This window comes from Excalfactoria chinensis, chromosome Z (assembly GCF_039878825.1).
Source record: "Excalfactoria chinensis isolate bCotChi1 chromosome Z, bCotChi1.hap2, whole genome shotgun sequence".
Lineage (NCBI taxonomy): Eukaryota > Metazoa > Chordata > Aves > Galliformes > Phasianidae > Excalfactoria > Excalfactoria chinensis.
This window is the reverse complement of record NC_092857.1, coordinates 34,850,869-34,868,593: the sequence shown is the minus strand read 5'-3', so window position 1 is coordinate 34,868,593 and position 17,725 is coordinate 34,850,869. Positions and strand designations below refer to the sequence as shown.

At 39.6% G+C, this 17,725-nt stretch overlaps 2 protein-coding genes across 7 annotated transcripts in view; one reads left to right on the top strand and one right to left on the bottom strand.

Moving 5' to 3' along the window:
• Positions 1–9,234, bottom strand: part of OSTF1 (osteoclast stimulating factor 1) — a 22,804-nt gene extending 13,570 nt beyond the window's left edge. The window contains exons 1-4 of the mRNA XM_072359716.1: positions 8,900–9,234; positions 945–991; positions 384–434; positions 232–295 (exon numbers count right to left, since the gene is read on the bottom strand). Coding sequence (XP_072215817.1) covers positions 232–295; positions 384–434; positions 945–991; positions 8,900–8,933 — 196 coding nt within the window. The 5' untranslated portion in view covers positions 8,934–9,234. The remainder of the gene's footprint in view (positions 1–231; positions 296–383; positions 435–944; positions 992–8,899) is intronic.
• On the top strand, positions 8,388–17,564 carry NMRK1 (nicotinamide riboside kinase 1). 6 transcript variants are annotated; one of them, XM_072359713.1, is made up of 10 exons: positions 9,228–9,290; positions 9,922–10,060; positions 10,269–10,328; positions 10,696–10,786; positions 11,430–11,478; positions 12,843–13,014; positions 13,703–13,774; positions 14,799–14,905; positions 15,857–15,946; positions 16,328–17,564. In XM_072359713.1, the coding sequence occupies exons 3-10, from the start codon at positions 10,300–10,302 to the stop codon at positions 16,345–16,347; spliced, it is 630 nt and encodes a 209-aa protein (XP_072215814.1). In that variant the 5' UTR covers positions 9,228–9,290; positions 9,922–10,060; positions 10,269–10,299; the 3' UTR covers positions 16,348–17,564. The 6 variants fall into 6 exon arrangements, with proteins under 6 accessions (XP_072215812.1, XP_072215811.1, XP_072215815.1 ...); XM_072359711.1 differs by lacking the exons at positions 9,228–9,290; positions 9,922–10,060 and adding an exon at positions 8,388–8,503 and having other exon boundaries at positions 17,270–17,519; XM_072359710.1 differs by lacking the exons at positions 9,228–9,290; positions 9,922–10,060 and adding an exon at positions 8,402–8,503.
• The last annotated feature ends 161 nt before the right edge of the window (positions 17,565–17,725 follow it).

Here is a 17,725-nt window from a genome sequence, read left to right as displayed (position 1 = left end):
ACATCCAGAAAAAAAAAACAAAAAAAAAACACATGGAAAACTCTCAGCTTGTATGCTGCTGATGCTTGGTGTTAAGTGATACTGTAGAAATAATCTGAAATACTCTGGTAGAGTACTGTTAAATGCCAGCATTTTTATCAGTTTCTGAAAGTAAACATATCAGTAATCTTCATATAACCACTCCCTTTGACTGTAAATAATCTTACCAAAGGAAAATATTCTAGACATTACCATAGTTGCTTGGAATTAATCCAGTTCTCCCTTTGCAAGTTCCTTTCCACCAATTTGTATCACTCTGGAGAGAAAGGGGAGAAGAGTTTAAAAGGGATATACTGCATCTCAGAAGCATTTAGCTGTATGTGTATGGGATATGTCAGACTCACCATGTCTGAGATGTAAATGATGTCACCTTCTTCAAAGTACAGTTCATCTGGCTTAAAAATAAATAAATAAAGGTAAATAGAAATACGAATACGTGTACTTAGACAAAATAAGCACCTATAAAAAGTAGAGCATATTGACACCTCTAATTTCTTTTAAATTATTAACACCTCTGATTCTACAGAAATGGGATAACTGTCTAACAGTCTGTACTTCGACTTAAGACTGTAGTTTGAGTTGCCTGCAGCTAACCTTTTATATTTTTGATCTTCCTGAATGCTTAAGACAGGCTGTAGCTTTTCCAACTGAGCACTGTGCAACAAAAGCAGTGAAATATATCCTATGTTTGTTAACTTCTTCCCCTTTCTTGGCTGGTCCCAGTTTAACAGCACAGTTCAAAATTAACCTTGTGGCCTCTGGAAGAAAAGTCATATTTAAGAATGAGTATCCATCAAAGACTTTTTCATTGAAACAACAAATCTGATAGTTCAACCTTGTCATAATTACGTAAGCATTATGGATAAGTTTAAAAATAAGTCTCCCCAGCCCCTAGATATACTTACCGTTCTGGGCTCAAATGTATATAGGGCCCTGAACACTTTAACCTGTCCTGAAAAACAAAACAAAAAAGGAAAATATGATTAACATTCTCTAAACATACTGCACCCATACACAGAACCCACACACAAGTAAATTCCTTTCCTTAAGTCTTAAAACTGCTTGGAGAATGAGTCTGTGGCATGCCCACAGCAATGAAAGTGATGATGAAAGCAGTCAAGCAGGAAGCATAGGTTCTGAAAGAAATGTGTCAACTGATCACACAAGTGTTTGTTGTCTGTTCTGGACATCTTACACCGCCTTCATGGCTCATAGTCAACCTAAGTACTGCCACTGATTTCTGATGCAAAGTGTTGTTTCAATCATATGCATATACAAGCTATATATTTTCTTCTTAATAGCATCTCAAATGTGTCAGAATTAAGGAAAAAGAATAAAGAAACAAAACAACAACTGATGTTTGCCATACATTTCCATACTCATTTGTAATTGTTATTAACCAGCAAAACAATGCAATGACACAGAAATCACTGTAAGACTTGAAGAAAAATGACAACTCAGCAAGTCCTATTTATATCAGGTACAGCAGACATGATATTCTGCTTAGATGCAGGAAATATAGTGTTTACAGTACCTCTAAGTATCAGAAACAGTGCCTGCCAACAGGGACAGGGAAGTGATTGTCCCCCTGTACTCAGCACTGGTGAGGCCTAATCTCGAGAACTGTGTCCAGTTTTGGGCCCCTCACTGCAAGAAAGACATCGAGGCCATGGAGCGTGTTCAAAGCAGGGCAACAAAGCTGGTGAGAGGTTTGGAGCACAGGCCATATGAAGAGTGGCTAAGCGAGTTGGGATTGTTCAGTCTGGAGAAGAGGAGGCTCAGGAGAGACCTCATTCTCTCTATAACTACCTGAAGGGAGGTTGTAGTGACCTGGGGATCAGCCTCTTCTCTTGTGTAACTGGTGGCAAAACTAGAGGGAATGGCTTCAAGCTGAGCCAGGGGAAGCTCAGGATGGACATTAGGAAATACTCCTTATCTGAAAGATTGACCAGGCAGAGGAATGGGTTGCCCAGGGAGGTGGTGGAGTCACTGAATCTGAAGGTGCTCAAGGAATGTTTGGACGTCATATTTAAGGACATGGTCTTGTGAGAACTACTGGTGATTGGTGGACGGTTGGACTGGGTTCATCCTGTGGGTCTCTTCCAACCTTGGTGATTCTATAAATAGGCAACATTTATTTCAAATAGGGCAGCAGCATTCAGGCCAAGAAAAAAAAAATAGACAGAAATTTAATTTTGTTAATTGCAAAAGAAGCATCCCTATAAACATTTAAAATACTCCATATAGATTGTGTGTGTATGTGTGTGTGTGTGTGTGTGTGTCTAAGAGTACAAGGCAGAAGATGGGTTCAGGAGAAGAAACAAGTAAGCTACACAATTATATTAACTGAACTCCTGAAATCTACCAATTTCAACTGAGAGCTGTACAGATTTCTATTTGCTTTGAAATGTCTGCAGTCTTAAATATGTAGGTTTCTTCCTAAATATCACAATGATGTAAGTAAACCACACTGTAATCGAGATCCTTTAGCTGTATTTTTACATGTTGTACGGGTTACCTTGTAATCAAAGCAGTTGTTACTTTTGAGTAATACCAGAAGATTTCAGTTTGGCTTTACTGGTGCACTCTCAAACAGCATGTGTTAGACATAAAGGGCTCAACACTTTACAGACCCATGCCCTGGAAACTAAACGCCTGCACTATGGTAGCAGCTAAAAGCATGAAACCCTTTTTATTCATTACCTATGTGAAAATGATCAAGACAACAAACAAACCAGACAGTAATATGTCATGCTCCTAAGAGCTTCAGAATGAAGTGTCCAAATTGTGGCTGGAATTCAATTAAAAACAAAAATAACGACAACAAAACAGACAAGAGGTGACGAACCAAGATGTGTGGCATGAAGGGATAAATGGCACTTGGTACTCTTCCTTCTCCTATGCCTTCTTTTAAAGGTAACAGCACAATTCATGATAGGACTGCACACTACACCCTTTGAAGATTTCAACCATCATTTTCAAGGTTTTATTTAAGTAAAAGAAGAAACTGAAGACTAAGAGGGAAGACAAAAAAAAACATTAAAAGAGGAAATGAGAAGATAGCAGAAGACAAGGAAAACAAGAAATGTGATTTGTGCGTACAGTACACATTTCTGGTAATAACGCACTGCATCTGTAACAGTTTTAGAAAGCTAGAAAAGAAGACATGAAATGCAGATAAAAGTACTGTCAAAACATTCTTTAAACTGAATACAATTTGCTCTATGTGTGTACACTATAATTTACAACAGAAATAAGAGCCACTTCCCCAAATGTCAGACATAGCGTCACAGCACAGCACATTCTAAAGCAGTTCTCTGTATCTATACCTACAGAACTGCAGGCCTGGTTAACCTTAATTTTACAGCACTTCATCTGTGAACTAAGCACTGCTCACTTCTGGCACTTTCAGATGATCTTTTAAATAATTACTGATAAACAGATACTAAAGCCTGCTTACAGTGGTGAATTTAAGAGCTAAGAACAGTAAAACAACAACACTTCACAGGAATAATTTTTAATGCAAAAAAAAAAAAAACAAACAAAAAACAACAAAAAAAAAAACCAATCGGTCTGGAATATTTAAGACAACAAAATATAAGGACTAAGAGGGAATATAAAACTAGTGTCTCTGTTCTGGAAATAAACTGTCTTTTATTAGACCTGTGAGTAGCTCCATTCACTTGAATACAAGTACTTCCACTTAGCGATGCACATCCCCAGGCACATGGACAAAATTACAGCTTTCACTGGCTGGTGTCCTTTGGAATTAATAAGCTCATGGTCAGGAAGTGCCTGAGGACTTGCTAAACTCCTCTTTCCACCACTCACCACTTCATGAGACTCCTGTAGAACAGGGAACTAAGGTATAAGCAGTGATCAGAACTTGGCAAAGCTAACTGAATGTAGCTCCCAACCACGTATTTGTAAGACAAAATAACTAAAACAAGGGGAAATGTATATTTTTGATATTTCAAGATAGCAGGCAAACAGCAATGACTTTGCTATCTAGATAGTTAATGACTATCCTTTCTAAAAATAAAATCAACTGAGGCATAGTGTAGAGATATGTCCCCCAACAAATATTTTCCTAATTGCAGGGACAAATTTGAATAGCCCTTTTCAGTCCTGTACTTCTGCCACAAGCCTGCCTTCTCCCCCTTCTCAAATGATTTGCATTAAACATCTGCATTGCTATTATGTGACAAAAAATAAATAAATAAATAAATAATAAAAAATATTACACATACTACGCTGACATATAAGCTAAGCACAGAAACTCCCCATGCCACAGTTTCCCAGACTCACACTCAGCAATGCAGTGAGGTGAGTCATCCTAAAGCAATCTGAATTCTTTAGGACAACTTCTCCTATAAAACACAGAATAGAAACAGGCAACTTTTATCATTTATCATAAGATTATATGATCACATATATATATAAGATTATATATCATAAGATTAAGATTTATCATATTACCCTCTCTCAGGTGAAACTCTTTTGTCAGCACTATGTATAGCAAATTAAATGCATGAAAATAAAGAAACTGAGTAGCTAAACAGTAACAACAGTTAAAAAAACAAACAAAAAAAAAAACCACAGCTTCTGATACATACTGAGCTAACATGATCACTGTCAGGATTCACCATCTAAAACTTAAAAAAAAAAAAGTTTTCTCAACAACCATAAATTTTGTTTCCTCCTATCAGTTTTGATGTTTAATCTTAATTAACTGCAGCATAACAGAAGGTTGTTTTCAAAGACACACTAAGTTTCTCTGCAAGGAGGATTTCGTTTCTCAGTGATGGATTTCCCCCCCCCTCCTCCCTTCTGTACTTTTACCTCAGCTTCTCTACACTACCATAAAATGCTACCAGTAAAATTCCCCCTCCTACACATAGCATTTTCTACTTTCCCCTTACTTGCTTTCATCTGTGAAAGAAAGAAGGCTTATTCTTGCATAGCAGTATTTATTTAGACATTTGTATGCCAGTTCCAGGATCTATGTCAGTCTCAGAGTGTCCTCCCAGAACACAATCCGTGCATTTTATTTACTCTGAAGCAAGACAGGCACCTTCTTTTTGCTGAGTTCATTGTCAAGAAGTGTACTCAGCGTTGGTCTGAGACCCTACAAAGGAACACAACCTGGCAACAGCATTTGAAAGGCAAGAAGTTTTGTCAAGAAGTAGAAACTACAGATCAGGGTCTTTCATGATACGCTTGCAGTTAGCATTAGTAAGGAAAGGAACGTCCTTATTACAACAGGCATATATTCAGAAACATGCCATTTTCTTAGAACATTAAGGGCAGATGGAAACTTTTTCCTGACTTTTCAGGAACTGAAAAATAAAGTACTTTACACTCAGACCTTCAAGTACTAAAGAGAGGGAGTATGTTTTACAAGACTGCTGCTTTAAGTTTGGAGTTTTGCTCAAGGCACACAGGCACAACAGAGAATGAGACAGCATTTAGGTACTGTTTTAAGTAAGGCGGAAAAGTGGAGGTCCCACTGTTTGGAAAGCCACCTTCCACTTTTTAGCAGTACTTGTTAGAAAGGGGAAGTGCACATAGGCACGCAAATGGGAGAGCAGGAAGGAGGGTGTTTAGAAAAATCAAAAAAGAGAATCCAAAAAGCAGACCACTACCAGAGTAAATGACAAGCTGGGGTAGCCCTGCAACAATCACAGACTGCACCTGACAGCATATTTGTTCTTTCTGCTCCATAGCAGTTGTTTATAGAAAATCAGAATTCAGGGTATTCTCAGAGAAGATGTATGTGGATTTATTCACTTTGCATTTGACCTGGACAGTTTCAGAAATAAATTCTGACTAGTACAGTCTGATGCTGAAATCTACTTATTACTAGTTTAATTTCTGCAAATACAAAGAACACCTTCACTTGTAAGAGGCTTCTTTGTGGCTCTAGAAGCCGGCAGTAAATTCAATGTTCAGATTCAGAACTGCAAATGTAGCACTCATGTTTGTGCTGCTTAAAATTTCTGCTGATCTCCCCCCCAAATGAACTCACAACTGCAGCTTGCCTCCCCAGACTCACACATCCACTTCTCCCTAGCTAACAGAAACCCTTCTGTGGCTACACAAAGGTGACGACCCAGGGTGATGGACTGCTGAGACATTAGGGATGCCATTCAGCATAGATCTTCTGCTCCCATGAATGGCAACTACCACAGCTTCTGCTTTACCTCAGCAATGTGAAAGAAACTTGACTGTGGTTCAAACTAAGTATTTATACTCAGAATTTTACTCTTAACTTAGAAAACTGCAAAGGCAACAGACCAACTTTAAGGTAGCGTCCCTTTATGTTATATACACTGTTTCCTCCTTCCTCACTTCCTCTCAACTGGGCTCATTTTAAACTGTAATTTCCTTCAGACAAAGACTTGTCTTTCTCTCTAAAACTTGTCTGTTGTGCGGACTTTAGCCCAAGATCAACAAAACTTACTTTATCTGGAGAACATAAAAGTAATAAAGTTGGTTTGTTGTTTATGTTTTCATTTCCAGATTCCTAAGAGCTCTTACTGTACACTTCATAAGACCTTAGCCAAAAATGTATGACCACCATTATTCAAGGAGACAACTAGCAGGAGTCAATGCAGCTTGTCAGGTTCAAAAGACTTAAGTAACTTTTGTAATTAGAATTAACATAAGACACAGAATGTTTAGGAGGTTAATGAACTCTACAAAGAACAATGTTGTTTGAGATATCAATAGAGCTTTTGAAGGATGGAGGGGAAATCCTACTCTTGCATTATGCTGATCTAGAAGAAAGCTTCAATTATTTTCAGTTCTCGCTTCACTCTTCCGTATCACCAATGGAAAGTTTGAATAGGGAAAGAAAAGAAAAAAAAAAAAGCTTAAAACCAGTACAAAAAGCTCTGGCAGAAAAGCAAAGTGAGAAGCTTGTTTTAAAGGAAAGTCTTGGAACACTAGAAATTAAAAATTTCCCAAAGCCATGAAATATGCTTACAGCCTTCTTACTCAGGGGCTAACTACAGGCCCCACAATACAGGCTTGAGAGCTGACAAACATTATTAGATGATTTTCTAGAATCTATTGATATCAAAGCCTTCTCCTTCACAGCTGAAACACAATGCACTGCCCACGCAGCCCGATTATTACAATGAAAGAGCCTTCTATCAAATAAAAATCCTGCATGTACTGAAGAAAACCCCACTCACTGCTATACTTAACACTTTTCCCTTAGCACATCCTGTTTTGCACATTTTCAAAGCACTGTCTGGGCATTCATATGTAACTAATCTTCGCCAGTCCTGTGAGGAATGCACTCGCTGTTTCAGAAATGAATATAACACTAAACACAGTTCCCTGCCATCAGCTCTACCTCCTTCCATCTCCATGTAGTCTGTATGTTCTCTTCCTGAACATTTCTTAAAGGACTACAGCAGCCAAAGTCTTATTTTTTATTCTATCTGCTTGAACTGAGGAACAGCAAGCAGAATGCCAGGATGATTTACAGAATGGATACTAGACAACAGTCAAGGTAGAAAAAATAATATAGCTTGAGCAAATGAACCAAGAAGATGTTTCCCCACGTGAAGCCAAGTTGGTAACAAATGGAGCATTGTGCTCTAGTTTCAGCGCATGCAGACGCCATGTTATGTCTTTAAGTCAGTATGCTTTAATGCCTACAACCCCAACAAAACTCAATATTAAAAGCATAACTGATACTACAAAGGCAGACAGACAAAATATTTTGGAGGAAGTCTGAAGGTGGCCTCTTCCTGAAAATGACTTGGGAAAAAAAATACTCTGCAATAGCATCTGTAAAGACATTCCTTCTTCACAAAGGGACTCCACAAAGTGACTTCCGTGACCCCTGTGAGCAACTACTAAGAAAGTCTTATCCTCTTCCTCTTTCTTCTTCAGCCATTTATTTCCACCCATTTCCTTTTGCTGTGTCAAGTGATCATGTGGTAAACCAGATCAGCAAGTTCATGAAACATGAAAATAACCTGAACACAAGCAGAACCCTGCAGTGCCAGAACACCAGCCCAGCCTGCCGTGCCACCAAACTGAAGGACAACGTGACAGCAAGGGCACAGAGAGCCTCTCTGTCTGGCAGCAACCTGCACCTTACCACAGCCTGCACCCCGTCAGGCTGGGGATGCCCAGCATTAGGCACAGAACATCTAGCCTGCCTGATAGCTCCGCGAGGCTGAACAGTATAAACCCCTGAGTTCTGCAAGATTCTTACCCTAAACCTAACCAGTCATTTTGCAAATCGGAGAACTGAGTAACCGCTTGACTGGAAAAAAAATTCTTCTTCCTGCGGATCTGGCTGCTAAAAGCAGCACCACACCCTTCTCATCTCCCGGAAGCCCACACAACTCTTCACGCACCTTCCCAGAGAGCAATCGAAGCGTCGGAGCTCCTATCGTTGCCTTTTTCCTATTTCAGGTCAACTCTGAAAGATGCTCAGTGGGTAAGATACCAGAGGAAACTGTTACGTGGAAGAAGTTCTGAGGCTTTAACAGATCAAAAGAGGGTGGATGATGACGCACTGAGCGCTCCTAAACCTGGTCAGCAGTGTTTTTAACAAGACCCTGCGATTCGTTATGAGTTTTGAGAAACGAAGATCCGCGCGGTGTGCCCGAGGACAGAGCCGCAGCCCGTGCCGCAGCGCTCGAGCGGCGCCGAGGTTAATGGCGGCGGGGCGGGGAGAGGCGGGGGCCGCCGGTTCTGACAGCCCGAGCCCCGCTCTCCCGCTGTCCACGTGTCAGCCAGCAAGGGGCTGCCCGCGCCCATGGTGGCCCCGAGCTGACAGGGAGAAGAAGGGGAGGCGCGGGGGGGGAGGCTAGTCGTGGGGACCCTCCCTTACCTGGCTTAGCGGGCTTGGGCGGTGGCTTGGACATGGCTGCGGCGGGACCAGACGAGCTGCGCAGGTGCCTCGGGGCGGTGGGGCAGAGCGGGGCGAGCCGCTCCGGGCTGCTGGGCACGGTGCGCGGCGACAGCTGCGGGTAGGAAAGGAGGGGGCGGGCGGACGGGCGGCCGCCGGTACCCTGCGCAGCGCCCCACAGCGGCAGCAGCAATCGCTTCAGCAGCACGAAACACCCCACAGCCAATCCTCGCCTCTCTCTCCTTTCCCCGGTGGGAAGAGCACGGGGAAGGGAGCGCGGCCAATCGGACCTCGCTGTGTCGGAGGGGGCGGAGCTGGCGCCGCGGGGCGGCTGACGGCTGGGCCGCCGGAGCGCGGCTAGCGGCGGTCGGGGGTGGGTTTTGTTTGGGTGTGTGGGTCCCGCGGGTCATCTCCTCCCGTGTGGGAGCTCCTGGGGTGGGGTGGCTCGTTTGCATGCTGTCGTTGCAGGTTTAATGCTCAGCCCGAGGCAGCTCTGTGAGGGAACTGCCGTGGAACTTCACTCGGCCCTTTAAAGAGGCCGAGTTAACTTTGGGGTTGTGTGCTGCAACGCTGGAGGCCAGTTTGCCTTCGCAATTTGGGTTGTGCGTTGTGTTCTGAGGGAGGCAGAGTTGGTGGGTTGGTTGGGATAAAGTACTGTATAGCCAGTGACGTAAGTCGAGTCCAAAGCTCAGTGTGTGCGCCCAGGTGTTACTTGGGTCGTGCTGCAGCGTTTTTGTGGGACAAAGGCTAATCCCCCAGAACACAAACCTCAGTGACAGCTTGGTTTGAAGACAGCAGTGGGGTTTTTGCAGATCATGTTTCATCATATCCTGAGAGCAGGTAGTCTGTTTCCTCTCTCCACATAGACAGCCAATGCCATAAACATACAGTGAATCGTGGAATTTGGGAGTTACTGGATTCTTGAAACATTTTTCTTCCCTCAGCACATCACTGGTTTTTGTTTTAATTGGCTTTTTGTTTGTTTGATGGTCTTTCCACCTCAGCACCTGTTTACCCAGACATTTGGATACCGTTAATGATTGAGCTGGGGTTGTGTTTTTTATCCGGATACTTCTGTGCTCATCAGCAGTGGTAGAATTGAATCTCTCAGGGTCCGCCTCAAGCCATTAAGTACTGACTAAGGTAAAACACATATAAATCTGTGATGCAGCTTCTGTGTTGGAGGGTTTTGTTAACGTTTGAACAAGCAGTTGAGGTTCTGACAGTAGGCTTATGGGGAAAAAAAAATGATAGAAAACAAGTATTAGATAATACTAGATAAGGCTGGAATGTCTGAATAATTGCTGTTATATTTGCTGATTTGAGAGTTTTCACTGACTGTTTTTGACAGTGGAAAGGAAGAACTGCAGAGAAAACAAGCAATGAAAATACTGGTGATTGGCCTTGGAGGGTAAGTATGAAAAAATTATTCTCCTGAATGAATCATTTTTGAAAATAGTTTACAAATACAGCATATTATGGACTTTTTGTAAACATGTTACTCCTAGGAAATAATTTCTACCTCTATTGGAGATCTTAGGTACCAATTCTAATTTCTTTCTTGTCACTGTTATATTTACTTTCTAAAAGCTGTTAGAACTTGCCAGAAAAATTCAAGAGTGTATTTCATGTTAATAAACCTCTTGGAGGTGGGGAGAGAGAGGAATGAATGGAATCTCTGTGGTTTACACTATTTATGTATAGGTGCGTGTCCATAGGTGTGTATATGTTTGAAAGAGAGATCTTTTCTGACGCAGTTTCTGTGTTTTCTAACTCAGAGTTACAAATGGAGGAAAAACAACATTAGCAGAAAAGCTTAAGAAACTGCTTCCGAACTGTGATACAATCTCTCAAGATGACTTCTTTAAGGTAATGTTATTGATGGAAAGACCCGATATGTGAAAGTGAACTTGAGTAGATGTTAGTATAATTTCTACTCTTTCCAGTTCTCTGTTAATGAACTTAAAATTGGTGCTGCTTAAAGTGATGTTATCTTTGTCAGCACTCAGGTAATTGAACTTTCAGTGGCCAAAACTACTCAGTGTACTCAACAAAAGAAATTGACTGTATTTGTTATACTATTTCATAGTAAGGAATGGGTGTATGCTGGATACATTTTTGAAGATACTATGTGCTAACAGAATTAATAGTATTGCTTTGTTAACCCTACTGCTATGCAGCAATATGTAGCTCTTCATTTCCTAGATCAAAAAAGGAAAGAAAAATCAAAACTTTTTTTATGAATATCAAAGTTCTGTGCTAAACAGGATGAACATGTTCTTATTTCTGAAAGGTGAAGTTCTGGTGAACTTAAAAGCGATGTTTTGGAGGATTTGTTGTTACAAATGGAGCGTTGTGTCTGCATTATATTTTAATGGCTCTGTGCAGCATTTAAATTTTGAAGACAAATTTATCAGTTAGGACAACCTCATCTTTGTAACTAAAGAAAACAGACTCGTGTAAGCTCTTATAAAAGCACAATTGAAAATTAGGATTTCTTTTTTCTCTTTAGCCAGAGTCTGAAGTAGAAACAGATGAACGTGGATTTAAGCTGTATGATGGTCAGTAACTTTGACTTGTTGTGTTGGTTGTGTTGTGCTGAGCTTTAACACTTGGTTCCCTGTCTCTTCTAAGCAAGCAACTCCCCTGTTCCGTGTCTGTTCTGAGGTCGTAAACAAATGATGCAGAGCAATCCTTACTTCAGTTTCTCTCATTATATAGCAAACTTGTTGAACTAGTAAACTGCTGAAGCTGGTGATTGCCTTCCCCTTTTCCTTGTTTTAATCTTCTAGAGTTGCATTTGGTCCAAGTAGTAAATGGTTCAGCTCAGTTGAAAGTCTCTTGACTTGCAGCCCTGGCATAAGTTAAACCTCATTACCTTCTATGTAGTGATGGGTTTTTTCATGTTAATAACTAACTGATAGGATATCTTAATGGTTATCTCTTACCTTATTATGTTCCAAATCAGATAAGGTTGGATCTGATCCAGACGCCTTTTTCACATGTCAGGTCTTTACATAGAGACCAGAATGGTTCCAAATTCAGTCTTACTGATGGCTCAGTATGCTGGTTTAGTTGTGTGAACTTCTGGACCTAGATCTGCTTTCTGCCAGTGCCATGTTTCAGGTCATGACTAGTTACAAACAGTTGATTATTAGTTGATCTCCTCTGGTACTTGGTGGTCGCAAAATGTATTGCTCTGAAGATTGTCCAGAACCTTGAATTGTTGCTGAAAACTGACTTTCATCAGTTAGCACAGTCTGTGGCTTAGATTCTACACTAAATGAAACTAGAATGTGAAACTGGATGAGAAAGTTCATCTTTCTGTTCTTAAGGCTGCTCTTAAATATTACTTTAAAGTTTGTATCCAAAGTCTGTCTTTTGTCTACAGTTCAGTAACTTATGTGACCTCTAACACTGGACAAAACCATGAGCTACGTTGAAATATTTTACTTTTTATGCCATCCTATCAGTCCAAACCGCCATCCCTCCCTACCATCCAAATTATCTAGAACTTACAGGCAAAGGATTTTTAACCCCATTCCTTCCTTTGTTTAAATGATAATTGACAGTAGCGTAGAAGTCTGGGCTAAGTATTTACAGGTTCTATGGAATATGATAGCAGTACATGCACTTTCTTCCAAAGGGAAAAAGGCTGTGCGGTGAATTCCCACGCTGTTCTGAAAAAACACACCCACCAAATGTATCTCATGCGAAGGGATTTGTTTCAAGGTATCATCAGTTGCAAACATGAAACTACTTAACACACCACAGAGTCTTGTAGGGGTAATAGCATTCCCTTTTGTTTAAACTTTTATGTAGATTGTTTCTTATTGATTAAGGTTAATGAGGGCACTTTAGGGCCCTTTTTTTCTTTTTTACCTCTTTGTTTCTAATGTGCATCTAACATTTTGTATTCATGTAGTACTTGATGCCCTCTATATGGATGAAATGGTGAAAAGTATTCACAATTGGATGAAAAGCCATACAGGCTCAGGCGTTGTGACTGAAGAACCAGTGGACACATCTAACAGTCTAAAGACGACAGAAGATGTTTATATTTTGATTGTTGAAGGCTTCCTGCTGTATAATTATGAGTAGGTAGTAATATGTAAATTGGTATATTAAAAGCTGCCATAAAAAGAAGGTACCAAACATAAGCATCCTGGTTTGTATCAGAAATAGTGTTATCGGCAGGAACAGGGAAGTGAGCATCCTTCTGTACTCAGCACTGGTGAGGCTGTACCTTGTGTACTGTGTTCAGTTTTGGCTTCCCTCACTACAAGAAAAACGTTGAAGCTCTGGAGTGTTCTCAGAGAAGAGCAATAAAACTGCTGAGGGGTCTGGAGCACAGGCCTTATGGGGAGTGTCTGAGGGAGCTGGGATTGTTTAGTTTGGAGAAGAGGAGGTTCAGGGGAAACCTTATGTCTCTCTACAACTACCTGAAAGGAGGTTGTGTCAAGGTGGGGATTGGCATCTTCTCCCATGTATCCCCATCCAGTGATAGGATGAGAGGAAATGGCCTCAAATTGTGCCAGGGGAGATTCAGGTTGGATGTTAGGAAGAGCTTCTCCAAGAGAGAGGTCAGACAGGGGAATGGGCTGCCCAGGGAGGTGGTGGAGTCACTGTCTGTGGAGGGGGTTAAGAAACATTCAAATGTGGTGCTGAGGGACATGGTTTAGTGGGAAATATCAGTGATGTGTGGATGGTTGGACTGGATGATCTTAGAGGTCTTTTCCAACCTTGGTGATTCTATAATTCTGTAATTCTATTTTCCTGTCCTAGGCCGCTCAATGAACTTTGGAATAGAAGATATTTTGTGACCCTTCCTTATGAAGAGTGTAAAAGGAGAAGGAGGTAAGATTATTCAGCTCTTGTTCGCAAATGTGACTATATCCCCTAACCTGAACTGTGCTGTTGTTTTTTGTTGTTGTTGTTGTTTTGTTTGTTTGTTTTTGTACCGGCTTTTCTTTAACACTTGACACATATAAGATGCAAAGATCATCTGTAATCTGTTATTCCCAGGCAACACCCTGTGGGTATTTAGCAAACATTAACAAAAAGATGCAGAGAAGTGTTGGTTGTTTGTTTTTGTTTTGTTTATATATATATAAATGTTAAATTTTTACAAGCTCTAAAACAGAATTTTTTGTCCAGAAAAACGATTCAGATTACCAACTAAATGCTAGAGTTAAGCTAATGTAAAATGAGAAAAACAAACAAACAAACACACAAAACATGCAGTTATACATGGTGATTAATGTTAAAGTACCAATCTTTATACATTTGTTGTTGTTGTTGTGTTTTTCTTCCTCAATATGCTTCATTTTGACTGTATATTAATTAGATTGCAAATTTAATTTGGAATATTGAGCCAGTGACTGACTTGACTCCAGATTTGAAACACTACTGTGTGCTTGGAGCAAGACATTTGCACATCAAAATCTGACATCTAAGTCAAGCAGTTCTCCACTCATTTGTCTTTAGTTGTCTGAACTTTCTTGGTTCTTGACTAGACTTTCCCTTCAGGAGTTTAGTATCTGAATTTCTAGTGAATTAAAATTTGAGAAAAATCTTTGCCAAGAAAAAAAAAAAAAAAAAAGGGTAATTTATTTTGGTAAAACTTCCAATACAGCTTAGTTTATATGTCACATATTTTTCAGTTAAACTCAATTTACCTTGTCTTTAATTTAAAGATTTGCAGAATATTTGCAGAAATAGATTAGTGAGAATACATCTTACAGATTATATTATAACTTAGTGGTTTCCTTTGTTCCCATAGTTATGCAGCATCCTTGTTTCTATGTATTTTTTTTTTCTAACACTGGGTTTGGAGTGTAATGTAAAACTTGCATGGGAAAGCACATATGTTTCTGTGTAGCACCAGAGTCTATCAGCCAGCAGATACACCCGGGTACTTCGATGGACATGTGTGGCCTATGTACCTGAAATATAAAAATGAAATGGAAGAAAGTGCAAGTAACATTGGTATGATATCCTTAATTTTAAACTTATGAAATGATTCAGTGTGTCATATTTCTGGAATGTGTTTGGTTCTCAGTGGTATTTTTTGTCAGGGATAAAATTTTCTTCAAATATTATTGTGACACTTGCACAAAAGGTTTTGACCTTTCTGTTGTTGTGGGTTGTTTTGTTGTTGTTGTTGTTTTAAAGCCTTTAAGGTTGAATCTCGTTCATTTTCTAAATAATTATGAGTTTAAAAAAATATGAACTTTTTGATCACTATGTCCATTAACCAGCTAGTTTGCATGTACATGTGTGTGTACGTCTGTGACTAACCAAGAAACTCTTGAGACAGAACCTGATGTATGAAAATCCTATATGAAGTCCTGTTAAAAGCTACGGGACATTTCACAAGTACTTTTTGGTACATACTACATACAACCACTAGCCTTGTCAAAATAGTGCCAGATGCAGTGGTGCTGTGAGTCTGTGCACTGTTCACACTTATGCAGCTCTTGGGGCTGCCTAATTCTGGGCTGAATCTCAAGGAAAAGAGGTCAGGTGGCTGTTTCATCAGCATGCAAGGCACTGCTGCTTACTGCACAGTGAGAATGAGAACCACAGTGTCCTTCCTTAGCTTGCTCAAACTCTAGAGCTAAGGAAGAACCAATAACTTTCTCCTGCATTGGAAACTTTCTGTTGAATTATTCCAGCTCTACTGTCCTAATGTTATGACCATAACTCTTTTGGAGAATTTTTCACTATGAATATTTGTACACTGTATTACTTTCTAACGTCCAAACTGTATTTGGGAAAGAAGCAGAGACTTGCACTGTTCTTGCTTTTTATTTCTTCTTCTCAGTGCACCTGTAGGAATACTGAAAATTTTGCTAATTGCTACTTCAGATATCATATAATTGCCACAGAACTAATGATTTTTTTTTTCTTTTTTTTTTTTCTTTCTTTTTTTCTCAGTTTATTTAGATGGAACTAAATCCCAACAAGAGCTTTTATCCTGTGTGTATAATGATATAATACAGGAATTAAAAAAGCTTAGAGAAGGAAGTAAGTGATTTTATTGGGAATTGAATTTGCTTATAGAATTCCAAGGTAACTAGAAGCTTACTACTCTGTATGGAAATGCTGCAAGGATTAGATAAATCTATAGTCTCCCTATATAAATATAGACCGTCTATGTGTTTGCCTTGTGCACATGTGCCTTACACATTTTTTCTGTCACAATGAACTATATCTTTAAGTTCCCTGAAATTAGATTTTGTTAAGTAATAGGTGAATTCACTGCTATCTACTAGTAAATCAAAAAAGAAAGGTAAAATGAGAAAAAACATATTGGAAAGGTGTGTCTTGGTGGTGGTAATTTCAAATACATGGTGATGTCACCTGCAAAAACAGAAATGACACAAAGGTGTGTACTTTTTATTTCAGATCAGCAGGTCACAGCATGATAAAGCAGAGTGCCTCTATTTGGACTAATACAAATTGAAAGCCCCAGGATTGTGGTAGTTGGCAAGACAACGAACAGGGCAGATGCCCATGTTTATGTCCATAGTTCATACAACACATGTGGATTTGTAGCTAAGGCATTAGCTCTGTAAATCTTAGATGCTGAGTGCCAACAATGTATTTATTCTTTAGAATTCCCTCCATCAGTTGTGTTTTAACTGACCTTTACATATGATTGTGTATATTGGAAAGAATATATTTTTGTACACAGTACTAAACTGTAAAGATACTGTTCTGCTGGACCAATAAGCATATCTGAAAATTGACTAATGCGATTTGAAAAGCTCATAAAGTACTTGGGAATTACAATGATAAAAAGCTACAAAATATATTAGAGGTAATCACCGATGAACATGGTTAGAGGAAATAGCTACAAGCTGTGAAAATAGTAATTTTAAGATTTAATGAGCAGTCTAACAGCTTGTACCATATCCGAATCTATTGAATGTACTGTAGCTGAATAGATAGATACGTAGAACTGCTAAAGCCTATGTAGTATTTCTCAAGTAATCAGCATATTTGGACCAACTCAGAATGGGTATTTTAGAGATAAAGACTGTTGAGAAAATGTGGAGGAATAAGGTGCCAGAATGCAGATGTATCACTAACAATATTAAGTACATATATCATGAAAAGATAAAGATTAAAATGGGGTGAAGACAATAAAAGCATGTTTCAGAGAAGAGGATATAAGAAATATTTCTTATTAATTTTCAGAACTCAGGATGAAATTTTACTTATGAAACAATTCAGAAAGAGGGTATACTAAGTGTATGTTAAAACTTTATTTCAGGATTTGTGTGTGTATATATATATATATAGATGAACTAGGAAACTAGGAGATTTAATCATCTCCATTTGCAGGATGAATAAGCCCTTACTCTTTCTATGCGATCTCTTGCAATTTTATCAGCTGGAATGAAAATCTATCTGCAGGCATGAAAAGCAAAGGATGGACTATATTAACTGACTATAATTCGGCTAAATTGATCAGAGTGATTGAAACGTATTACTTTACTGTTAACAGTGTTGAAGTGTCTTAAAACTCTGAATAAGAAACACCTTCAAGAGAGCAATGTAAATTTGTGTCTAAAATAAAGAACTTCCAGAGGCTACTTTGTACTGTTGATCTGCAATAAAAATACTTCACGTCCCTTTCGCTCGAGTGCACTTTTGGGCTGTCTGACATTAAACTGTGCCCCCAAGCTGCGGGAGGGCAGGAGGAGCTCGAGGCGCAGAGCAGCAGCTCCCAGCAGCCCAGGAGGGGCCCGCGGAGCAGCAGGCTGTTCCCTGCAGCCGCGGAGCAGATCTCCCCGTGCA